The 26923-nt window shown below is 38.6% G+C and overlaps 1 protein-coding gene across 2 annotated transcripts; it reads right to left on the bottom strand.

Moving 5' to 3' along the window:
• Positions 1-555: 555 nt before the first annotated feature.
• On the bottom strand, positions 556-25974 carry LOC110057294 (glutamyl aminopeptidase-like). 2 transcript variants are annotated; one of them, XM_020763883.2, is made up of 21 exons: positions 25653-25974; positions 23907-24167; positions 21981-22158; positions 21273-21546; positions 20268-20388; positions 19799-19953; positions 19245-19358; positions 19042-19176; positions 18777-18842; positions 18588-18653; positions 18026-18207; positions 17597-17679; positions 17298-17422; positions 13822-13877; positions 13558-13708; positions 10725-10798; positions 10502-10612; positions 7699-7866; positions 7052-7195; positions 4207-4288; positions 556-1626 (listed from the first exon to the last, which is right to left on the bottom strand). In XM_020763883.2, the coding sequence occupies exons 1-21, from the start codon at positions 25867-25869 to the stop codon at positions 1429-1431; spliced, it is 2961 nt and encodes a 986-aa protein (XP_020619542.2). In that variant the 5' UTR covers positions 25870-25974; the 3' UTR covers positions 556-1428. The 2 variants fall into 2 exon arrangements, with proteins under 2 accessions (XP_020619542.2, XP_089132244.1); XM_089276118.1 differs by having other exon boundaries at positions 21981-22155.
• Between the last annotated feature and the right edge of the window lie 949 nt (positions 25975-26923).

Genomic DNA, 26923 nt, shown 5'->3' with positions numbered 1-26923 from the left:
AAGATATGACAGGCCTACACTGACTCCCCTCGTGAATTGCGATGGCGATGCATTTTAGCCTTCAATTAAATTTTCGCTCTAACGAGCGTATCTTTTAGAGATTTGCCTCTCTTATATGATATAATCGAAGGTTTAGTATAGATGCTTTTCAGCAATGGCTGGTTTCGTATTACAACCCAGTTATTCATTAAAATTTCTTTTAGGCCACGTACTGCTGGGTGATATGTAAACGCACGAAGTAAAAGATATCTCAACCAATTTGAATCAGAAGTTTGATACTAGACTCTGTTGGATTCCAGACCTCCCGATGTTAAAAGCTTTTCTGGCCATCTTGGTCTTCCATTTTGATATTTGCCAATGAAGCCTCATCTGCATGATTAGGTCTAGATGTTGGCCGGGTTTAATTTTATTTAATTTTCAATGACTGAAATACTGAAAACAGGTTGGAGGGAGCTAGGAAAGGGTGTTGCCATATGAACGGAATTTTATAACAGCCGTAAGTGTGCTGTCTGTAGAACGATTACTCTGCCAAGTTTCAATGGTCCGTGAAGCAAATTGACCGAGATGGCTCTATTTATTGATTGGATTGAGTTTATGACGTGATCGGTATCCTAATTTGCATATTTTACAATTCTTTAAATTTAGAAATCTCCGGAACTAATACGAGTATTTAGAAACGGAAAACGCCATTTTAAACCATTCGCGGAATTCTCCCTACTATACATAAAATAGCAAGGAATAAAATTTGAGCATCGTAGCACGTTTTTGATTGTCACAAGACTGATTGCATATAGATAGATTAGGAACTTATCTAAATGTCTACGAGAAACCAGAAACTGCAAGGGACCGCATACGATCGTATGCGGTCCCTTGCAGTTTCTGGTTTCTCATTCATGTATTTTCGGACCGTAGGTCTTTTCAGATCCGATACGCTGCGTTTTTAAAGCATGGTACTGGCTATGTGGTTGAATGTTTAAATGTTTAGGCTGGCCTTGTCCAGCCACATTTATTCTTTTGCTTTTCGAGACACCAATTTTGACACTTTGTCTCCTTGCGCCCCGAAACAGGTGATGTGGCAACGCGTGTTTCAGGGCGCAAGTGAGTTCAAAGTATGGAACTTGATATAGTGAATGGGTCATTTTGCAATTTATGTGCGTTGGCTGTTGGACTGGTGTTACATATCTTCGCTACACAGTGCTGACGAGCCCCAAGAAGGGCGAAACAGCTGTCCACTGTTGCAATCCTACTTTATCAGTTCTTGTCATGTTGGTGTCTCGAAACGTTTTTCACGTAGTATTAGTCTTTCAGTCTATTGTTTGTCTTCATAAATATCTACGCCTGGTACATATGTTACATGAGGATTAAAAGTATCATGAAAAGACAACAGTCTACACTGTGTTTATACTTCATCGTCTACAACCGTTAGCGTTAAGCTGGATCACTAAAGCTGGGACTCTGTTTTGTCAGTTCTCCTTTCTTGGAAAGAAACATTTTGAGCCAGTTCTCCAGATCCTTCTCATTTCTTTGGATCCAAGCAATGTTGGCCTTAACTCTCTCGACCGCTTGCGACAATGATTGACTGCTCAGTCCAGACCCGTTACCGCGTTCTTTGACAAAATTTAGGAGCTGAAAAAAAAAAAACCGTTAAACGTAACATAAGAGATGGTTGATCAATCTTTTCATAGCATTCTACCTAGGGCTCAATTGTTTGAAAAACCATAAAACAATGATAATAAAGCCGAGTTCACACAAAATTTTGATCATATTGACCTGAAGAACTAACTGAGGGTATCAAACTCCAGCCAGTTTTTCATTTATGTTGCAGAACTAAAAAAAGCATCAAAAGACCGGTAACCTCACAATCTGAAGTTGAAAACAAAATGCTTTCCTATTTGATTTACATCGCAGACGGAATTTTGCTGGCTACAAGATATTCTGTGACCGTCGCGGTGATATTTATTTTTAATTTGTTAATTTCATTAATGCTCTGTGCTGCCATTTTGTGTACTTTTCTGTAGCTTATCTTGTTGCTTATTATGTTGGGGAGTTTCTTCACTCCTAAAGGCGATGAGAAGTCTGGTCTTTTCCTACCATCAGGTGTCTGTCATTTTCTTTAACCTTGCGCTGAAGTTGCTTTAAACAACCCCCTCCAGGTTATTAAAGTAATTTAATAACATAGCCTTAGACAAGCGCGCGTTCTGATTGGCTAATACGCTCGATCCATTTGCCCTTTGGGATGCAAGCTGCCGTCCGTTTGTTTATTTGTACTTTTTTTCATCGTTGCCACTTTTTTAAGACAATTCCTATTTTTATTTTTATTTTTTTTCTTTTCTTTTCTTTTCTTTTCTTTTCTTTTCTTTTCTTTTCTTTTATTTTATTTTATTTTATTTTATTTTATTTCATTTCATTTTATTTTATTTTATTTTATTTTATTTTATTTTATTTTATTTTATTTTCGCCGTAAATATGAAAAAATTTCATAATTCTTCCGGAGATGAGGAAGATAATTCCTATGAGCTGCCAAATTTCTAGCGCAAGTTTTCGCTTTTAGAAATGTCTCGTTCCAGATTGTTCTTTTGCCCAAGAGGCCAAGAAGGACAGAGAGCTCAGCCACCAAAGGCTTCAACCATGTGCAGTTTGTTTTCAATTCTTCGGAAAACTGATCCAAAGTTAAAGGGACACCGCCGCCATTTTAGGCATGATTTTGGAAATCTCAAAAACATATCTCGATCTTTGGAAACTTAACAATAATAGTTTTATTTTGTAGAGCAGTACTCGACAAATGATTAGAGCCTGAAGTGAGGATGGCTAACGATGGCGAGGATGGAAACGGATTGTGATTTCGATTTTTGAAAAAGCGTCAGGATTTCAGTTTTTCAAAGATTCAAGTTTGGCTCGAAAATCGTTGAAATTTGCAAAAATGTTCTTGCAGTGTGGACTTTCTTCGAGAAATTGCTTTTAATCATTTAGTTAAAGCTAATTAAGTTCTTATTACATAAATTTAGGGACCATTTCGCGAATCTATAACAGTTTTTAGCGAATATATCGTGACAGTGTCCCTTTAAGCTTAACCAACCTTTGAGAAACGCTTTTACCGACTACAACTTTCGTTTGTTGTCAGCTTGATGTTTAGTTTAACTGAACAGTTTGAAGTTGTTTGTTTGCCCGAGATCGAGAAAATGTAAACTCTAAACTCGCCGCGATTCAGTAAGCACTATATCAAAAGTCTCAATGTTATATAAAATTGTAAACTTTGGGAGGTTTGCTAAGCACTCAAGAAGCTAGAGTTGCATTCAGCTCTCGCCTCGTACGACTCTTACACTTCTTTCGTGCTTAGCAACCTCCCGCGTACATCCATAACTCAATAGTTGCACGCTGCACGCTTGCCCGTTGTTAACAAAAACTTAATTATAATATGGTCCCGTAAATGGTTCAATTTGATTCTATCATAATTAAGGCCTGTGGGAACACGACTTACGATTTACTTAATTTGATCAAAAACTTCCTTACGAAGCATGTGTTTGAGATGTTTACACGAAAGGCCTTTTAGACAGGCCAGTTTACCGATAAGACAAACAAAAACGGATTTAAATGGAAGAACCTATAACGAATTAAACCAAATTAAATAAACAATCTGGAACATTTTTGCCCGTAAACTTTAAATGTGATGCCAAACTTGTTCTCTCGAGTTCGGTAAAGCCCGCGCCAGTTGATTGTCGCTAGGTAGGGTAGTAGTTGTGTTATTCGGAGCATAATACTGTGTCCTTTGTAAACAATGTGCATCTAACATTATCGAGTTAATTATTACAAGAGGCCAGCACAACGTTTACAATGCCTTAATCGTTGTTAGCTACGAAGAGAACACTTTTATCGTGTTTTTTCGGTAGGATAGTTCAGATTTGGGTGCCGTACGTAGCTGCCGTATGTAAGGTGAGTTCATGACTCCTCAATGTCTTCAGACAGGCACTGTTTTCCACTACATTGCTTTATAAAATAACCGACAGTCAATCTTGGCAACAGCGGGGCAGAGTAAGCTCGCCTCTAGAACGTTCAACGTGTATAATTTTACTCCTGGATTACCCGTGACTGGTCGTGTTATGTCCACGTACGTCATGACAGTGTAGCTTTTCCCCCTTTAGTGTAAATGCTGATTGAGTTAATTCAAATTTCAAAGGCACAAGTCGTAAGCAAGGAAGGTCTTTATACCTGTTGAAGCTGAAATTCATTAGTGAAACTACTCGTCACAGATTCCAATACACTTCTGAGGATGTACAGCCCTTCACCATACCTAGTAAATTAAAAAGAACAACAAGAAGAGTTAAATAATCCAACAAACACAATTACCAATTACTTGGGGAAAAGCCTACCATTAAGTTGCCTTATGAACTTCCAGATCACAATATTTCACTAACTGTGAAGACAGCTGTCTCTTTCGAAATGACAAAATGTGCCCGAAGACTCATTACAGGCAGGTCATTAGAGGAGCAGTGGCGTATCAATTAGATTTGTTCAAAAGAGCATAAAGGGTACGCGAATTAATTCCCATGATAGGCCTTAGTCTCAAGTTACATGTGGTGTAAAAGCTGCAAATGCGGTCTGAGTTATCTTCTAGTATTGCTCTGCCCTAAATGCTCTAAACTACTTTTCTCTCTGTTTTCCTCTCCATTTTAATATAAAGTAAAACGTAACGTAGGGTTTTTTAAGCCGAATTATTTCTTAGTTACCAAGTCAAAATAATTTTACTGATCTGCGGTTCCATCGTTTAATTCTAGAAGTTATGGATATCAATATTTTGTCGTAATTGGCTTTCAGTGTGTCCTTTTTAAGAGTTTTTAGTTATCAAGAACTCTTATTAGATCGTCATACACTTAAATATCTTCCTACATCTTTCACGCTATAATTAACTTTTGGGGCCCGTTTCTCGAGGGTCCCGAAATGTTTTCGCACCCGGAAAGCCGTAGCAAAATCTTAAACCTTATGATTACAGAGCTGTGTTACTCATATTCTTAATATGAACGTACAGAGGTTATCTTAATACAATAAGTTTCGGGCAGGAGCCATAATCGGGGATGGAGACCGTAAGTCTTGGGATCCTCGCGCACCTATGATATGGGACAATTTTTCTATTTTTAGAACAAATTGCGCCATCCTGACGTCATATATCCGCGCGGATCCACGCACTTGTCGGGGGCTCCCGCATGGATGTTGTCACGTTGCGTGATCAAATGGTGAGAGTTGCGAGATTCTCTTGCAGATTTTTCACAGCGATGGCAGGGAATAAAGCAGGGAATAAGGCGGGGAATAAGGCAAGGAATACGAACCAGGGCGCTTATATGTATTTTTATGTTCTGAGCTAACGGAAAAGGTGGGTTTTTCAGGGTCGAAAACAAGACTTCATTCTCGCGCTGGGAATGAATAATAAGATCTGCTCGCGCTAGTTGTAAGCTTACGCGTATATGCTTTTGCGTTTGTTTTGACTTAAGAATATAGCAAGAAAACTCTTTACTCTGGTATCGAGTTAATTTGTGAGTTTCTCAAACAATGCTTAATCATAACCAAAGCCTGTTTTTCATGGTTTCTTATTGTTTCTGCTTGTTTGGCGAGTTTGCAAAAGTTTTTGAAAGGAAAGTCTGACGCGTACAACTAGCTCATTTACATAGTGCAGCTCGTTCACTTTAAAGTCCGAGTCGGTGTTTTCAATTGTCAACAAATCTTGAGAAAGATTTGTTTCGTTATCTTTTGTGCTAAGATGCTGCAACAAATTTCACGAACGCAAAAAGGCCGCTAACATCACGTGTGTTTCTTCAACAGAGTGAAATTTTACACTGCGAAAATGAAAATAGACAAGGAGTTTTGATAACTCGATCATCAAAATCGAAATCGTTATTCGAAATTGATTAAAGAAAGCGTTATCGGAACTTTGCTGATTATTTCTGCTTTATTCACATATTTTCATCTTGGCTTTATGTTCTCAAACATTTATCAATCTTAAACTTGTTTAAAAACTATGGAGTTATTGTTTGAGTTCGATGTACGTTTTCACATGAAAGTGCGGCGGAAGTACAATTTGTCATGTTTACTGACTGTACAAAACACGCATCGGCGGACGCTCTCATTCATCGACAAAAGACAATTTACTAGATTTTTACACAAATAAAACAGCAGTATCTACGGCCGTAAAGTTATTGGGCCTTGAAGAAAAATCAAGCGTTGCTTACAATTCAGGCGAAACTCAAACTAGCAAATTTTGTTTTACTTTACGGTCGCGATAGACTGGCAAATTCCTCGCAAGCGTGTGGTAAGAGGAGCTAGGAAACTATGAAGTCCTGAAACTCTGCTATATGTAAATATATCCAGCTAGTTTTTTGCTGTGTAATGGAAAAGCTGTTAATCTTCAACATACGTGAAATTTAAAGAGTGGTAATGTACAGCTCATGTAAAAGAAGCATCCGTCGGAACACAACTTGGTCAGCGATATATATCTAAGCGTAAAGCGGAACATACCTAAATTCGACACTGTCTTACTTCACTCAAACTGGAGCAGCTTACGACGAAAATACTTAAGCAAAATTCCAACAGACGTAAACACGATGAGTTGTGGGCCAAAAACATGAAAAATATCGGGAATTTCGGACGCCATTTCCCCCACGCAACATCCGCAAAAATCCTCGCAGCGTGTACGCGCGTGAGCCGCGGGCGATGGCGCAATTTGTTCTAAAAATAGAAAAATTGTCCCATATCATGGGGACAGCCCCAATACTGGAAATGGCGCGCGCTTAAGGTCTCCGTCCCCGATTATGGTTCCTGGTTTCGGGCCTATACTCCCCACTGTTTTAAGATATGGCTTTCGGACCCGATAGGCTTCCGGGGCTTTCGAGAGACGGGCCCCTGGACCGTTATTTTCTCTATTGATAATGGAGTCAAGGTGACTTTGTTTCCTTTTGCTTATTTTTGTAATCACTAGTATTTCGAAATGTTTCTTTATTAAAACAATAAAGACACAAAAAATAGAAGTAATAAAAAAACTGAAAGGAAGCATCGAACATCTTACCGAGTTTCTAGGACATCCCAGTGCCTTAAAATGAAATCCCAAGCCATTTGCCGCCCCACGTTACTACTTTGTGCGACTTTACCGATCACAAATGTACCTTCAGACGATTTGATCTTGGATGTGTCTAGTGAGAATTGGAGAAACCTAAAATAAAAAGATAAAGGATATTACACGTCGGCGCAAAGATATGAATTTATTTTAAAGTGGTGAAAACAATATTTTACCAACGGGTGCAGAGATTGAGTGAAATATTGTTTTGATTTTATATCTTGAGGCCACCATGTAATTAATCATATACAAACTGACTGTTTGTTTCTGAACAAAGCGAGAAATGACGTCATCAATATCTTCACTATCAAGGGTATGGAAAATACGCCACCCGGGTCCCAGTTGTATTTTGTATGAATTTTATGAGTGATGTATTTTCCAGTAAAACACTCATATCTGCATAATGAAAGGAAGTAAGACATTTCTATCCATCAAGGCGCTATACTGATCATTTAACGGTAAAACGAAAGTTCAAATGTGGGAATTGAAATTGCTTGAAGAAATCGAAAAGAGCTCCCAAAATAAAAGGGACACGAGTCAGAAAAAAAGTCAGGCGGAGCCACCATATTAGGAGGGAACTCCGACGGTAATGTCATTACCTGCTAAGGATCCATGGCTCAGCTGACGCAGCCAATCCGTGTATCAGCTTCATACTCTCTGACGCCACTGAAGTGCGCAGCAACTGATTAAAAGCGAAATCCCACTCTTCCCGACCACCACTGGTAATACCATAATAATAAACTAATGAGCGGAAATTTGCTGGTACTCTGTAGACAAAGCAATACATCATTGTTAGCAATGGTTATTTCTATATTCCTTTAGTGTTATGCCAGGCTATGTGCTAATATTTATTAAGCTCTGTGAGCGAGACATTAAAATGTAGTAACATTCACCAGGAGTAAATTTACATGCCAACATTCATGTTTTTACCCTTTGATGTATATAAATATTTTAACTTTCAGCTTTTAAACTTTTCACCCCTTAGGTCCCAATAGTACCATATGGCACAAAATGTTATAATAAGCTTAATATTTGGCCAATTCATTTCAAATTTGGACGCCAAAAGGATCTTTGAGAGATCTTCACATTGGTAGCATAAAATCATAACCCCTCCTGATTCAGACCTCATTAACCACCCCTTAAGATTTTGAAACTTTTGCATGCGCTTTACAATTTTACGGTCAAGTGAATATGGGATATCTTATAGTGAAGTGGGCTCCCTGTTTAAATGTTTAATTATCATTATTACTATAAGAGAGACATTTCCTTCTAAAGCATAAGTGAATCCTCTGAATTTGAATGTAAAGACGGCCACCAAAACCTCAATGTGATACCTCGTCGGATCGGGTGAATTAATTACACAAACACGGTATAAAATAAATGATTGAATAATTTGTACAGCTCAAGTATAAAACCTTTTCTTTTGATATTAAATAGAAAGTCTTTTTGTATGATTGTTATCAAAACGGTTTTGATTTAGTTTGCAGTGGCGGATCCAGACTTTGAGCTGAGGGGGGAGGGGGGGGGCGGTTTTGTTTTACTTGCCCTGCCGGCTTTTCTTCCTTCAGTCATTTCTTCTTTTTTCACCCAAAATAAGGAAGGCCCGGGTGCCCCGGGTCCCCCGGCCCCCTCCCCTAGATCCGCCATTGGTTTGGTTGAATATTAGCCAAAATGAGCAACTCATGTGCCACGTTCCCATACATTCTCCATAATAGCATTTCTATACATGCTGTTTTTTTAATATTAGCCCTATGGATCCGAACTGATTTAGCAGACATTATTTCTGTATTTTACGACAACAATTTTGTTTCTGGGTTGATTCATTTATAGCTAAAAGGTCTAGATAGCAGCAGACATGTAAAGATTTTAAGGAAAACGACCACTTTTTTAAGTTTAAAAGACATGTTTCGACAGAACTTCTGTCATCTTCAGTTGAATGAATGATTACAAAGCAAGTTGAATAATAAGTAGGCAAAAATGCTAATTAAGACAAATAGTAACAACAGAACGTGAAAAGGTGTAAATTAAAAGGATAATTTTAGATTTAAAAGGATAATTTTAGATTTAATTTACAACAAAAATCGGGGTCACCGTGCTCGTTTAAGAGAAAAGGAGCATTTATTTCGCTATCAAGCTTAGTTTGAGGGAAATCTCTTACCTTTTGTACGCGTAAGCGCTCATGTGCGCGCGCAAATGACGCGAAAATCGTGCGCAGTGGGGATGTGCAATGAAACACTAAGGAATCACCTTAACAAGAAATCTGAGTTATAACCATTTTTAAAATCCTCTGAAGAGAAACTAATTCTATACGGCCAGTCAGAAGGGGAATCGCTCCAGCCGCCCAGTTTTATGAGTTTTTAAACCTACAGACCATTCTCTAGCCTACAAGGTCTGATGATCGCCTCGTGCGTGATCGTTCGATTTTAGACACTTGTACCTCAAGATGATATGAATTCAATATTACCTCTGCTAGGGAAGGATATCTGTGATACGCCCAATGTTTCCCAACATCAATTATGCTCTCTCAGTAACGTTTTTGAGCAAATTTAAGTACAGCTGTTTAATCAAAATCTCAGTGGAAATTTTGTCTGCTGAATAAGTGCATTATCAACTAAAAAAAGATGTTACGGGTAAATTAAAGAACTATAATCAACGACTATTTAACGATCGGAACTAAAATCTACTGAGAGAAAAAAGGAATTCAAAGCAAGTCGAAAGATCGTGATGCTTTAAAAATTCCAGCGAGTTCGCATTCTGGATTTTCCATATCGTTTCGTCTAGGGCGCTTAATTTTCACGGGCTAAACTATACCCATAGCATAGCTTTTTTTATTAGAAACTCTTATTTGTCGAGATATTCGTATACTAGAAGAGTTATGATCCCCTCAAATGGGTTGAAATTTGGTATGAAAATATTTTTCAAATGGCCAGAAAGTAGCCAAAACGTATTTACCCATAGATATACAAATAAGTTAATAAATTTTTATTGCAACTTATCTCACGAAGAGGCACTTTGTCCAGCCGGAGAAGCCCGAGAAAAACTCTCTTAACAAGGCAAGAACCAACAGCAAACTCAACCCACTCACGAAACTGGGTCCAAGATTCGAAAATGAGTCACATTAGTGCGAGACGAGTGCTCTCACCTCTGCCCCTATAATGTTCATGGACTGAATATTCATGGCTGTTACCAGTTAAGTTATAGTTAGTTAGTCTTGGATTGTATGCCAGCTTTTGCCCCCTAATGGCGTAACAATCTTGAGGCCTCTGACAAACAAAAACTGCTAGTAGACACAGACAGTAAAAGCTCAATAATGAAGAAGAAGAAAGTTTTACGATATTCAAGGGAAAACTTAGTAGCTGGTCCGCATGCAAAAGCTTAGTCAATTAATTCTTATATACTTACTGGTTGTGAACTGGATCCTTCATCCAGTCATGAAAGTATTTCGAGGCATTGTTTAGGCAGGCTGTCTCCCCCGCATCGCAAACAATTTCTAAGATGGCAGGTCGCAAAAATCTAACATGATAAAGTCAGAGAGAAACATCAATGCAACTTGGAAGGGATGATCTGAAGTTTTTATAAACCTGATACTAATCAACTCAACGCTTATATAAGTAAGTCTTCTTACGTTTCTAGATGAGAGCCTCGATCCGTAAAGCCAAGCCTCTTATATTGAGGTTCCACTTGGTAGAAAAGGTACCTCTGTTGGGTAAATGAAATATATTCCTTATCAAATTTCATTTATTATTACATTTAGTTATTTCAAGTTTTAAAGGGCGTATGCGAGTAGTAAATGATGGATGGATTGATTGACTGACTGAATGAATGAATGATTGATTGATTGATTGATTGATTGATTGATTGATTAATTGATTGATTGATTGCTGTACGGATGAACTATATGAATAGACCGGTCTTCAATACGTGCTGAGATATCTGGTTATAGAGGTACGCATTTGGTCTCACTGAACAAACGTAGAAGGCCCTCAACCGTAATAAACGCAGCACTGTGGGTATGTTATACTGCTGCAAATCTCATCTCGTATCATCAGAGACTTGCCATGTCAATCGCAGCACGCAACCCAGTACACGTAACGTCTGTCATCCCACCACATCACATCACATCAAATCCCAAAACATCACATCAAGTCCCAACAAATCACACCAAAATCCCAACACATTACGTCACATCCCAACACATCACATCAAATCCAAACACGTCACATCAAATTCCAACACATCACATCAAATCCCAACATATCATATCACATCACATCACATCCCAACATATCACATCAAATCTCAACACATCACATCAAATCACAACACATCACATCAAATCACAACACATTACATCACATTCTAACACATCACATCAAATCCCGACACATCACATCAAATCACAACACATCACATCAAATCACAACACATCACATCAAAATCCCAACACGTCACATCACATCCCAACAAATCACATCACATCACATCACCTCCCAACATATCACATCAAATCCAAACATATCACATCAAATCCCAACACATCACATCACATCACATCTCATGCAGTGTCATTCCATCACATATCAGTCCTGTCATACGTGGTTAAGGTTTGTGCGTCTCATCGTAGATAATGACTTCTCAACTCATGAAATCACACGAAATGCTTATCGCCTTCATGAATCGTATCATATGTAATGTCAATTTATCTCAAGGGTCCCTGTCCATAAAAATGGAAAATAACTCGGCAAGGGTCGAAAATTCGATTTCGTTCATATTTTCATGGTAGATAGGCGAGGGCATGACAAAAACTCCTGGATAGTTTTTTTGGCAAAATATCCTTCTATTTCAAAGAAATATGCAAATTACCAAATTCCGTTAAAATCGCCATTTGACGCACCATTTTATTAAACAAGTTTTAGAGCCTCGCATGCAAAACCACATCATCCTTCCGTCTTTAAAACACTCAAGTATTTTTGTGCAATGTTCAAATGTGTACTGGGTTGATTTTAGGAAATGTAACGTTGTCTTTTTGGGTGCAAAATAATGAAATTTCGAAGACATGTATTTCATTCACTTAAAAGTACTTCGTGAATATAATAAATTTTCACCATGTGCGAAACCTTCAAATGGATTAAGCTTCTGGTGGTTGAATCGCAGAAGGATGGTCTACAGATTCCTGTAAAAATTTCGTTGGGCAAATGATTGTGAGCGACGCGAGAGCTTTTCAAAGTACGTCAAAAATGCAAATATTTGACCATCCGTTGTCAAATTTCAATTTACGTTGTCAAATTTTCAATTTTGTCAAATTTCAATTTTTCAGTTTACGGGTTAGACGTATATTTTAGCATGCGCCACACGACTTGACCTATGTTAGGTTGAAATAGACACAGAGCTGATAATTTCGATAATGTTCTAACCTCATTTGCTGTAAAAGGCAGGTCCAAAGCCGATTTGGCTTGTTTCTCTCACCATTCGTCGCACATGAAGCAGAAGTTTGCTTTTTTTTACATAACGTCCGATGTACATCGCCAACTGTCAACTTATTTGATGGTCGAATACCATGAATCTGTGACCCTCTTTCGACACATATGATCACCACTGCATCTCCGTCAAAAACGGCTAAGTCATTTGTAGATAGTTGCTTGCTTTGCTCTACACCAAAATATTACGTTCATATGCGCAGAAAGATGGTCACAGATTCATGGTAGTCGACCAATAATAGGCTGACAGTAGGCGATGTACATCGGACGTTAACCTTGTGTAAACAAAAGCAAACTTCTGCTTTACGTACGACAAATGGTGAGAGATAGACTAGAAACACGTCAAATCGGCTTTGGACCTGTGTTTTACTACAAATAAGGTTAGAAAATTATCGAAATTATCAGCTCTGTGTCTATTTCAACTTATTATAGGTCAAGTCATGTCGCGTATGCTAAAATATACGTCTAATTAACCCTAAACTGAAATTTGACGACGGATGGTCAAATATTTGCATTTTTAACGTACCTAGCCTATCTACCATAAGAATATGAGCGAAATCGAATTTTCGACCCTTGCCGCGAAATTAAGAGTTTGTCTGATTTTTACAGGCGGGCACTCTTAATAATAATAATAATAATGATGATAATGATAATGATAATGATAATGATAATAATAATAATAACAACTTTATTTAAGTCTCGAATGTATTTAGCACTGTTGTGCTAACTGGGGACACTGTAAATAAATAACCAAATACTGCAAATAGAACATAAACCATTAAGGATCCCAACTGATTTCCAACTATTAAGAGTCCCAATGCCATCTTATCGTATCATAGCACGTCCAATATTGATGTCACCGAATTTGTATTTGACACGATAAAGTCCAGATAGTGTAAACGGAAAATGCTCAATTTGTGTTCCATTTATGGTTTTTCTTACTAATTACAATTAGATAGAACTTTCAGAAGTTAAACCAACCTGCAAGTATTTGTATGCGGGTCTGGTTGGCGTTAAAAGGCTTTTGATGAAATTGAAGCTCTTGATGGCGGCTTGCCATGGAACATAGTCTTCTTCAGCTTGCAAATACGACGTCATTTCTAATGCCTTGGTGTAGTTCAGCTTCCCGCTCCTTTTAAAGTTCAATGTACAGAAGAAAATTTACTGCTCTACGATTAGAACTATTATTTTGCATCATTATCAAACAACATGTTGGAGACATAGAAGAAGAAATATACAGCCTACCTTGCTAGCTCAAAAGCGTCATCAATAACTCCAGCACGGTCTGAAATATTCAATACCTAAAGAGAAAAACCCTTGATGTGTACTTCTAGTTCTCTCGTGAGCTGGAACATTTATTGCACACTAGCTGACTCATTCCAGATTGTAACTGTGAAATATCTGCAGGTAGACCCGGCCCTAGAATTTTGTTACATTTTTAGGAACATTTAACTTGCAGGTAAATAGGGAGATCTAAAATGTCGCCATTCTTTCTATTAAATATTAAAATCTATCTGTCTACTTTGTATCTAAAATTTTGCACAAAACTGGGCCCTTCCCACCATGAACTGGAACCACTTCTTTCTTTTAGACCTTTGTAGCAGTGGTTTTCGTCCAGGGAGGACCATATCAGCAGCATAAAGAGACTACCTCTTAGCTTCTCGAGGTTCAAGTCCACGCCGACTCTCCAATCTGTACAGTCACCTTATCACATCCTACCTAACAAGCTCTTCCGGTCGATTTTTCAAACCATATGCCAATAAACCTCCTCTTATGAGCCCATTTCACATTGGTCGCCCATAGAACAATAGGCGCTAGCAACAAAACCTTTTGTAGCCTCAGCGCCAGTTTGAAGCGGTTTACGGTTGAAATAAAATAGGGAGACCAAATAATAGAAATTCTAGCTTAGTTCCCTCATTCAAAGAACCAGGAGCTGTGCTCCTGCACAGAAACCGGATTCTCTAACACCAATTATGACGCCATAGACGTAGTGAATGCTCATACCAAGCTCGGATGTGCTCTAGGGATTCCACTTGCTATTGTGTGTACATGGCCGGTGTCCAAGTTGAGAGGGGTTGTAGAAAGGTCAGAAAATGAACGCAGGCGCTTCCCGACTCTTACAGGTTCCACTGGCTAAACGTCTGACCACTTAACGCTCCTGTTTCAGTCCTGCTTCTCAAAGTAGCCCAAGCGCCCTTTTGAGCTTCGTCTACTCAAACGCAAATGACTACTTCTCCATCTCATCCATACCCTACACAGCTCGCCCTGTTTACACCAGCATATGCTCTTCCCCTGGTCAAAAAGTTATATGTATGATAATAGTGATCTCGTATTCACCTTCGAATGACAACGTTAAGGTTAACGCTAGGCCTAACCCTAACACGCTGCTTCCCACATTGGGGCAGTAATAATTTACCACAGGATACGCGACCACATCAACTGTGCCGTAATTTCATCGTGCTTAAAGAAATGCCATTATTATCATTAAATGCCACCAACACCCTCCAATACTGCTGAATAGCTTCAAAAATCTCTATGTACTTCAACCTTCCCTTGGCTTTCTACAAAGCCTCTAGCACAGACTCTCTGTAGTGGGTTTATTAGGTTCATGTTCTTGATCACAGGATCACCCTAGTCTAGTATGCAGTTGGCGTTTGCGCCCTTCCATTCCTTGAGTAGGAACCTTTATTCTAGAAGTTGGAGAAAAACCGCTAAAAAAACACCATTATATTAAAAAGAATCAGTTTCGTCCAAAAAAGAAGAAAGGAACTAATAGAAGGCTCCCTCTGTGGTTTCGACGTCAAAGTCCGCATTCTTGACATCACAGGGAACTCTCCTGGTTGTCCTAGAACCTCTCAAACAGATGAGGGCGGATCCAGGAGATCGTCTTAGCGTACTGTTCCTCAAGAGTGCAAACGACGTTTTTGCTCTGATCTAGGAGATCGTCTGAGCGTACTGTTTTCCCTTCTTTAGCGCTATTCGCTCCGCCAGGCGACTGTGGTACCTCAGGCATTCCTGGCCCATTCCGCTGGTTGTAGTGAATACTAAGGGCGTAAATGTTCCGTGTTCAACGTCGAGAACTCTGCTTGAGTACCGACGCTTCTTCTCGTTTTCATGCATTCTGTAATTATTATTGTCATCATCATCATCATCATCATTATTATTATACATTGTAGTCACCATCTGTCTTCTCATTGACTAAAAGCCTACAGTTAATTCTGTGAAACAGCGCAGCCTACAGATTATTCACTAATCTGCTAGCAGATTAGTGAATAACCTGCAGGTTGCGAGCGCAATGCATGATTTCCAAGAGCAATGTCAAGTTTACGGACAGCGAAGTAAGAACATGGTTTGTCGAAAATAAACTGTGTTCGGTGCGATAATGCTTTTGTCGTTAATTTCTTTAAAAAAATTTATGATAAAACAATTAATAGATTCGGTTTTTTGTGATATCCGGAATAATCAAGGTCTCGGTTAGTGACATCATAACACTTACCTCGCCCTTGATTATTCCGGATATCACAAACACCTTATCCAATAATTGTTTATTATTATTATTTTCATTATCATTATCATTATCATTATTATTATTATTATTATTATTATTATTGTGAGAGACCTCCGTCTTCGTTTCTTACTTCTGCAACTATGACAGAGTACTAAACGCTCTGAGCGCAGAAGCCCTACGAATCTTGGGTTGCCAACAGCTTGGTGGGAGATCTTAGACGGAATCCCTACTAGCAATCGCTCGATTTCCTATCGTGCATGCGCGAACGAGGTCACAATCAAGCATGTGTCGTGCTTTGTCATACGAAATGCATACACGCAAACAAATTACAGTTATTTTTGGGTCAATTGTGGCGAATTAATTAATTTAGGCTTTTTTCACCGTTTATTTCTTGAAAAACTACAGACATTTCGTAAAGAGCGACAAAGAAACGGACGAATTAAACATAAATTGGGTTTGCTCAAAACCATAGTGTCCAGCGCATTGCAAGCTACCTGCACTTAAAATAGTTAAGAGCTATTAACCCTTACATCATGTTCCTTTGACATTGAATACCTTTTTGAAATGAATTAATGTACAGCAATTAATTCTGGAACTGTGCAAACAGCAAAAAAATGCCAGTTTCATTGATTCAAAAGTTTTGAACTTTTAAATGAGTACGTGACAAACCCATGGCAGTGCAATACTGGCAATTTTAATTTTTAGCCAATGACAGGGCAGCAGATACTGTCGAACGGGCAGTCTCTCAAAAGGACAGTGTTTTGAATCCGTTCTGTCATGCGTTAGTTGAAAGCCAGTCAGTTGTGAAACTTGTTGTGGACGGTGGCTGATCAATCGATCGAGCGGATGCGAGCAGTGGTTCCCTCTCGTCTCGTACCGAGCAGAAAGGAATCTCTGTCTCGCAGAGTAGCCGACGTGCACTAAACTACACACACAGCCCCAGTTTTGTACATCTAAAACAAGAGTGGCGGGGTTGTGTTATAGCAACCTCCAAGAGCTGTGATCTCGTAGTATACTCAGATGTGGAAACGCGTGAAACTTCATGATGAAACGCTCTCTCCAACAACAAAGCACTCTTAAGTTTCCACAATCAGCTCAGTATGTGAAACTGGACCATAAGCATTGGGTCAGGACTCCAGCCAATGTTTATGGCCCAGTGGCATGCAGTAGGTCTTATGTTCCAAATGGCACTTTATGTAACTACTTTTCCTACCTTGTGGTCAGTCTTTAGAGCATTCGCCAATGCATCCCAATTTGCATCGTCATAGTTGACTCTGTAAAATCCTTTCTGTCCAACGTTACCTTTGATCCAACCGCTTCTATTCCACGAAATCGTATCTGTGTCCAATAGAGGTACGTTAGAGTGTATTTACAAAAACAACTTTGCTCCTTACCGTTATAGTCTTTGAATCCGAGGCTGATTTTAAAATACTTCTTTCATGTTCTGTACAATAGTTTTATCGCGTCCGATGTAATTTGTAAAACTCAACAAATGAAATTATTACTACTTACCTGATGTCATGTTTATTTCTTTAGCAATTATTTTGTTGGGCGCGGAAGATGTGATATATGTAACAGGTACAAACCATTTGTAACTGCAAAAAATAATATTGAAAACGTACGAAATTTTATGCTTTCTCTTAATGTTTATTCTGAACACGCAAATGTAATATATTACTCGAGTTTAAAATGTTTTCTATTTTGAATCCAAATTTGTCAGTGAGATTTGCTTGATTTCCTCTCAAGTGACTAAGAATAGAATCTGAAGCTCCTTTACAAACTACAAAATAGTTCAGACATAATACAGAATAGAAGTTCAAAACATCGATAAAGCTATATTGTACAAGACAATTAGAAGCTTAAGCTATAGAGCAGCGCAATACAGCTCCATATTAACGGCATGCCTTTATGCTTTTATTTCGGTAATTTTCAAATTCTTACCCGTATGGTGATTTATACTTGGACGTGATGTTGGCACCGGTATAATAAAGGAACCTCTCTTGAGTGATGATGTATGTGTCATCTCTGGAATATCGAATGTCTACTATAGGATAACCCATTTGAAGTGTCCACGTGTTCATCATGTGTTTAACATCAACGCATCTTCCCTGAACACAGCTTTCCTGAGAACATGCGTTTACTTTAATTGCTATTTTCCCTTATCACAAAGAGTAACAACAGGGATATAAAGTCCTTTTTAACCCTCAATTGTTCAAACCTCCTGACTATTCCAAGGAATCTCGGTTTGCGCTCTCAGCAAAAAAGTTAAAAAGTTTCTTTTTTCCTCTTGGTCGTTCGAAACCTTACTCTAGGTAGACACTAGGTCGTTCGTACTTTGTTTAAGGTAACTCGTAGCTCAAAAATGTGTCATTGTTTTCATTTTCATTCATGTCAATCGATTCATTAATGATGAGGGGATTTGGAGAGTGATTATTTAGGTGACTCTATGCAGGATTTTATTCAACTCTTAAATCTTTTAAATTACTGCCCTATAGGCCCGTACCTCTCCCAAGACTGTCCATAAATCCTCTGTTTTTGCATTAGCATACTCAAACTTTTCCAAGTAATGCTGGAAAGAAACACGAATCAGTCTCATTACAACAATAAAAATGTCTCTTCCAATGCTCCTGTAAAGGGAGTGACCATACTTGCATGTCTCTCATCAGTCAAGCAGTAAGCTCTATTCCCTCACCTTTAATCCTTTCCTAAAAACTTCTTTTCCAAGATAAGCCTCTAGCATACGTAGAATACACGCACCCTAAAATAAATGAAAACATACAAAATGGTCGATTTGTCGATGTCGTCCATTGTCCATTTGTTTCTTTTTAACAGCTAGAAAGCCGATTTCAACCAGTGCCATATGCATTATCTTTACCATCTCTTTCGCACAGAGCTGTAGTTTGGTCAGATTAAAATGTGATCGCAAAGGCGATTGCATACATGATAAGTCGGAGTACCTTTTCGTATGTGATGGAATCAAATATCTGGCTGATGTCTTCCGGCCTTGTTATCGGAATTCGTATCGGATGGGAATTGGCCAAGCTATCTTCTGCAAATCCCGCTGACATATCAATTACGACCACTTGATCATCCTGTGTAAACAGAGGACTCTTCAGTTCATGTCATCGTTCAAATGTACTAATGTATGTCCTTTACTTACAATTTTCCATTCTGGGTGAATGTAATCCATGGCCGGGAATTCCATAAAACTAGCAAATCCTTCGTTTAACCAAAAGTCATCCCACCATTCCATCGTGACAAGGTTACCAAACCACTGAAAATGGATCGGTATATGACAGCATAATATGAATAACGCTCAAGGTAGGGAAACTGATTATATCAATACAATAACTATTATAGTCCTAAGAGCATAAAAAGTAACTTTAAAGTAACAGTTACACAACACATCTCCGTGATTGGCCTTAACCTGTACGCATGCGCACAGCTCATTACTCAATAGCCATGGACGGCTATTTTGTCCTTGTTAGAAATCATCAGCACAGGCATATCATGAGGCAGTGAATGAGACTCGAAAGCCATGTTCCTTAAAACCTTTCCCCCCTGAGTCAAACCAGAAAGCAAACCAAACATAAGGGAGCTGTGGTTGGAAGTGCATGCTACTATGCCAGGGTGATATGCTATGGTTTGTATGCCATACTGACGAAGCTGATGGTAACCCGTCAAAGTGTCAATGTTATGTTATGTTGCGGTTACCTGATGAGCAAGTTCATGAGACACGACCTCAGCAACCCTCTGTTTATTGGCGGATGAGGATACATTTGGTTTGAAGAGCAGATTCCAATCCCTGTAGGTTATTAGTCCCCAGTTCTCCATTCCACCGAAAAGGAAATTAGGAATGGCGATCATATCTGAGAGAAAGTGAGAAGATCAACAGCTAGTTGGGGGACGGACTTCGCTCCAACTGAGTACAGTCCGTATATAATTGTTGCCAGTATTCCGTTAGTCCTTGAAACTTGAAAACTGCACCTGATTTACACACAGTATAAAATGGTAGTTTCCAGTAAATGTGTTTTGTCTTATCTATAGTTGTTTGATAAACCTTGTTTGTTATTTCACAGGGGGATATGTTGGTTTAAAATCATGTAACGACATGCTTTTTATTTTATTATCTTCACTCTTGTATGATTAGAATGTCATATAGTTTGATTGTTCGACGTCTCACCTGACTTTGGTAATGCATATTTTATCTCAAAGTAGTCTTCATAAAAAGTAAACAGTTTATCCGTGATTTTGGACGCATATTCCACTTGATCAATTTGTTCCAGAGGCGCGTACATTCTAACCTGGAGAATACAGAGAGAAAATTGCAAAACATTTCAACATAAGTTTTCTTAAACAAGTCACCTAACATATAAACAGGTCTTAATAGGAAGTTACTGAAACTAGAATGAGTTAATTTGCAAGTTCAGAACATTCCGATAAAAACATTTGTTACCGTTTACTTTAATATTAACAGACTAAACCCTGAAGGACTATTAGGCCGGCTAAACACTATACCACTTTTGTTTTCACATATTCAACGGTTTCAGGAAATTTGACAGCCTCTTGTACTTATCCTGATTTGCTGATTATCAATGTCAGGGATCTCTCAAATATCCTTATCTATCTAGGTCAGGTTGTGTTCTCGTTTAAGACCGATATTCTCCCTCGAAAATTTGAGAGCATATTCACAATAAACAACCAAATCCATTGTTACAATACAAGGCATGCAAACTCCTTTCGTCTACTATTGTGTAAAACAAATATCCGGCATTTCTTCGTATTCTATCGAGGTCCTAAATTTTTTAATTCTCTTTCACCTGAAATTTCTGGCTCTTCATCACTGGCATCTTTTAGGAAAAACTTAAAGCGTATATCATCGGTAACTACTACCTCTTTCATTAAATAAGGCTTGTCATTAACTACTTTATCTAAATTAGTCATCTGGTGTTTCTTGAGAGGGAACCTAAGTTTACATGCCCTGTGGTTTTTATTAGGTTCCCTCGCCATTTTGTTTTCTATCCTTTAATGTAATATATAAATTGTAGAGAGAAGGAAAACAGTTCCCACCACGTGTGGTCTGCGCAGTTTCCGGGTAGTTGCATGGAGGGACTGGTTGAATGACATCAGCCTACTAATTTTAAATAGTAGTCATACTAACACAAGAGCCACAGGAGCCGCAGCGTACCTTTTTTGCGTCTTTCGTCAGAGTGAATTCAGTATACTTAAAATCACACACGGCAAACGCTACCAGATAAGTGGACATGAGCACAGACTTCTCGAATTTATCGTATTTCCATCCATCCTTTTCGTCAGTTTGATAAATAGGCATATTGGAAATGGAAATCAAACCAGGGTCATGGACAAGGGTTACATTGAAGGTCGCCTTCATAGCGGGCTCATCAAAGCACGGAAAAGCTTTACGAGCGTCTGCTGGGGAGAACTGAGTTGCCGCCACAGGTCTACAGAAAGAGAAATGTGGAATCACTACCCGAAACTTAAAACTGTAAAAGACAGAATTTATTGCAGGTTTCTTTTTTCCTCACTTATTCGAACGAAATACACACGCAGCACTGATAGGTAATGGGGAAAAATTTTACTCAGTGCTTGTCCTTAAAAGAGATTTTTCAAGTTGGCCTTTCTAAAACCTCCCTAACCCCTCTTCCCACAAAAACACGCAAATCCTCAAAGTTGCTTGAAAGAAACAAAAAATGGGTGGTGGTGGCTTTATAAACGAATGTAGGCTTCTTGAGCTACGTAGAAAGTTCTCCTCTTGACTGTAAATCAAAGTGAAGTGGGGGTCAAAAATTTTAAGTTTTCAAGCGACTAGCTTGGGTAAATTGAAGATCGGCACATGCGCAAACCTAATCGCTCCAAAAAATAATGAACTGCCTACACAATTGTTCCGTCTTTTCTTGTGTAATTCATTCTGTAGAATCCTCCCAGCTCTTCTCTTAGTTCAGATTTAAACGCCATATTAATGACATATTCCCCTGGTTGAAGCCAGGTTTCCATCTGGATGACGTAGAACTGGTTCTTCTCAAACAGGAAATGATTCTTCACGGCTATTTCTGCTAAAGGAATTAATTAAGCTTTAATACACATTTGCCTTTAAATAATAGTTTCCTTTAGTTTGTCTTCTTAACAAGACTACCTCAATTCTATCAGTACCTTGTGAAATTGTAAAAGATAGACTAAAATACATGTAAAAATTCGAGCACAATACTCCGCTACCAGATCTAACTGGGATAGGAGATAATTAAAGATCATGGATGAGTAGAAACGCTACTTTTTAATTATATTATAATGTAGATAGGATTCTGTGCACGCTTTCCGTTAATTGGCTAAAAAGCTTAAAAAATTCCGAGAAATTTTCTCGGAATTTCGAATTCATTTTGAAGTCTTCGCAAATGGTTTACATCGTAAAATTAAGGAGACATTGTCAATACGGGATTTCAACCCACCCTCGAACGTCGGCAGCAAAAAACTGTGGCTTTATTAAAACCGCCCAGGTGTCACTACTTTGGGTTAATTATTGTCTAACTTTTTGCCGATACCTCGCTTTAAATTTAATTAATAAAGGTAATTCTTTCAATTTTGATAACCATTACTTCTAAAGATGTATGTTGTAGCATACGAAACGTCAAGCTAAATTCAAATTTTCTTCCAAAACCGGACGTTGTCCATATTTCATGTTTGTTACCTATCGCTAGTGTTGTGGCACCAAGCGCCATAGTAAGACCCCGATTGATAAATATCAATACAGTAGTGTTATTAGGCAGATCGAGAGTTTCATCGGAGCACAAGTCAAGTTCTAGCCCGAGTCAAGTTATTATTTTTTACACTCCAAGATAAATATTCATCGATATAAACGCCGAGAGATTTAGTGAATACGACTTGCTTTAGAACTGAAAGGAAAGGAGAGGAATCTATCGAAAGATCGTCATCCAGTACAAGTCTTTGTTTTAAGTGCGTAATAGCGTTACAAATAAAATTGAAGTTTACAACACCAGCCAACATCCGTCTATCATGACAAGGAGCGATCTAAAGAGGTAGTTCAGTAAATCGTTTATATAGAGTATAAACAGAGAGGATTTGATTTTTTTTTTTTATATATTTTTGAGTGGCAATTCCTGGTTTCCTTTGTCTAGATAAAATCTTCAACCAACTAGTCAGTTTTGTGAAAAATGATACCCTACTCTAGACCCAAAAGCTCTGATTTATATACCCTATCCTAGAGTAAACTACTTGAAAACCATACCCTTCACAGCGGCACATACCTATGTAGCCCATATATGGCAGTGCCTCCCCCCGGGGGGGGGGGGGGCCGATTGACCGAAAGGTAACACCTTGACTTATATAGTTGTTGGCGCTGCAACCAGCGCCAAGCGTGGGAAAAGACAAATTAGTAAGGCACCACTGGCTTAAGACCAGACCCTGGTAAAGCAGATACAAGGTGATCGCGGGATACGTTCCATCAGACTGAGTTATAAGAGACCTCGGCCTCGCACTTTCTATACCATATAGCTTACAAGGCATTGTGGAAAACATTAGACATATCTTTTTTAATTGATGTGAGGATATACAGTTTTTTGAACAAATATTCTCAGATCACCCTCATTATCCTCATTAGATCATTATCCTCGCTTAGCTAGAATGTTTTAGGAGTAAAGCCTGATGTTTCAAACGTGTTAAAATAGAGTTCATAAAATCTTTGTTTTTGTATTTGGCTTTTAGGACAAATGAAAACCACTGCATAATTTATCATACCTTACAATGTTATTACTCCGTACCTTATCTATTTTAAAAAGACTGTACTCACCACCGGAGGACTGATGAACATCTAATGACGTCACAGCTAACTTTTTGGTGTGTACCAATACATACTCCGTCGGTTCTTTCACCTCTATCAAGATACTCACGTGACCATTAAATAAAAACTTCTTTAAATCAACGAAGATAGTGAGGTCATAATGCTTTGGAGTGATATGTTTTGGCAGGCGAACATTCCACCAAACGCCAGTTCCAGGGGTAGACGGACCAGCAACTGTCGTTGGAACATTGATTTTCGGCTTTGACGTTCCTACAAATTTACGTCAAGTAAATATTGATTGCGAACACCAGAAGCTGATTCTCTTAGAAAATCGTTTATTTATGGCTGACCAGTTAATGTAATTTAAAGCTTACTCCACTTTGAGACACGCCTCACACAAGTTTAAAGTCAATTTTACCTTAATTAATAGACGCGAATGATCTCTTGCTGCTTATTGGATTTTTGCTGGATTTTTTTTAGTTCTAGCAAACTCAGCCTTTAAATAATTTTAAAAAAGATCCTAAACTATTATGCAAAGTAGGGGTAGGTATCAGTTTGTCTGCCGACCCTGATAGCCTTCAATTTCATGGTTTTGAAATACCATGCCACAGGAACGAAGTTTTTCTTAGTTAGATTTCGGTTCGTGACCCCCGCTTAACGAAATTGGAATATTCCTTCGATGTTCATGGTCTTAACGCCATTGAAGAGCCGCTGAGTCGTCGACCTGCTCAATAAATAACTTACTCGTTCCATAAACTCTTTAACGCCACTGACGAGTCACCGAACCGTGGAGCCACTTAAATGTACACCCTAATCGTTCTATAAACTCTTATACGCCACTGGCGAGCCACCGAACCATGGAGCCACTCAAATATACACCCTACTCAATTTATAAACTCTTAAACGCCACTGACGAGCTACCGAACCACGGAGCCACTCACATAGACACCCTATTCGTTCTATTAAACTCTTAAATGCCACTGGCAAGCCAGCGAACCACTTCAGTATAGCTGCTGCCTATGTGGCCCTGTATATTGCAGTTGCTACACTACCTCTTAGTTGTAATATGAATATAGATCTGCAAATTAACTTTCGACACTTCGCACCTTTCCAAAAATATCACTGATGCTAGGTGCCTATTTAGACAATGTTTTGCATGTACACTGATTTCAGCTCTCCTGTCTTATAGTCGCGTTGAATGCAACTGATTTTGCTAGTGTTATGTTCACCGCTGTTCATACTTTGCATACTAGAGAACAGGAAACACATATCCATCTAATTCTTTTAGCCTCTGTCTAGGTTCAGTGTTTCCAGTGTTACCAAGTTGGTAATGAATACTGTCCTCTGAAACCATCTATGACAAGTACTGATACAACAAAAGCAGCCGCAAAATGGCGACAAAGAGAACCAAGATAGCTAGTAATTAGTATTTGTTGAGCAATCTTAGCATAAATAATTATATTAAGGCGGTTGTTGCAGCAGGCGTCTGTTGTGATTATTTTTCATCTGTTCTTGGTAACTGTAACCTAAATGATATATGTAATTCGAAATACTGCAAGATACACGGAATTGTGTGTACTGGTTGTACAAGGCATGTGCACGTGCCTACTTAAATTCGACGCTAACAAGGAAAGCACACCCATAAATTAATTTTTTGTTACAAGTGTAAGAAGCAATATTCGCATAACGACTTTAATGTCGTTCAGTATCTTGGAACGTTTAAATAATAATCTTAAAAGAAATCTCGTTACTTGCCTCTGTTTCCTTCTTGTAAAGGGCATCTTTCTTTACCGAGCAGTGAGCCCAACACAATAACTAATATGATAAGAACTACAATCAACGCAACCACTGTTGCGATCACACCTCTACTAACGAACCTCCCCTGTGCAGCAGCATTTGTCCTGCAGTCAGGACCTTGCATTCTGAATGAGTCAGCTCTAAGAGGTTTCTCCTCTTGGCTTTTTGCATTCATCGCTAGTTTGCCTGGGCCTGCAGAACCAGCAACGAGCAAAATCAAGTTTTCAAACGACGCCAGCCGAGGCTTTGTGTTGCATTTAGCGCTATATTGTTACGTTTGAATGCAAATAGCCTCGAGTGAAATTCCAAGGAATCATTAGAATATCATTGGACTCGAGTCAGGAAACGAAGTACTACAGGTGTCGTCAAAGTTTTAAAAAAATAATTGGGCGAAAGTCAATAAACTGAACGAACATTCACTGACTTAATTAGAAGACAGCAGAGAGAATAGAGGCTTTCAACAAAAAACTGAGAACAAGAAAATACACCGGATCAATAAAGTTGGTTAATTGCTCCCTGCGAGTTATAATGGTTGGACACAATTTGCCGCTTTGTTTGTAAGAAAAAGCGCCATGAAAACAGATAGGCTATGAATGAAGCGAGCTTAAGAGAAGAAAGATCAGTATTATTTCCTCATTTTGGTAACTAAAAAGGTGAACTTCTCAGGCTTTGGAAGTATCTCAAAACTAATTCGATTGCCTGCGTAGAAATTATTGTATACCTAATACTTCCTTTGTCACTGAAATCTAATGAGCAGTTCTGATTCGCGGGTTTGTTTTCATTTTGTTTTTCATGTTTGACAACACGAAACAAATTCTGTACAGGAAGTGTGTGCGAACGGAGAATAGTTATCCATTCACTATTTCTTAGCAAGTGATACCAGCTTACATTACAAAGACACACAACATGACACACGAGTTTTCTCCGCTTTTTCTGTTTCTCTTCTCCCAGAGCGATCCCCACTATTTTTAGCCGGTCGGGGCCTATGAGGCAGAGTACTAAGGGCCGATTTACTCGGTACGACTTTGTTGCATGCGACAAGCTTACGACAGGCCTACGACAGGACTTAGGACCATTTACACGCGTACGACATTTTCACTTACAAAATTAAATATGCAAAACTGTTTGCACCGGGATTTTCGGAGGGAAAGTTGCAACAAACAGTAAACAAATATTTTAGCTGTCCTGCGCTTTGAAACCTTCCTAACGAGATGTTTTTCGCTTTAATC

This window comes from Orbicella faveolata, unplaced genomic scaffold (assembly GCF_042242905.1).
Source record: "Orbicella faveolata isolate gen_17 unplaced genomic scaffold, um_ofav_v1 contig_1, whole genome shotgun sequence".
In the NCBI taxonomy this organism is placed as follows: Eukaryota; Metazoa; Cnidaria; class Anthozoa; order Scleractinia; family Merulinidae; genus Orbicella; species Orbicella faveolata.
Note: the sequence above shows the minus strand (reverse complement) of the source record. Positions and strands in the feature narration are given on the sequence as shown.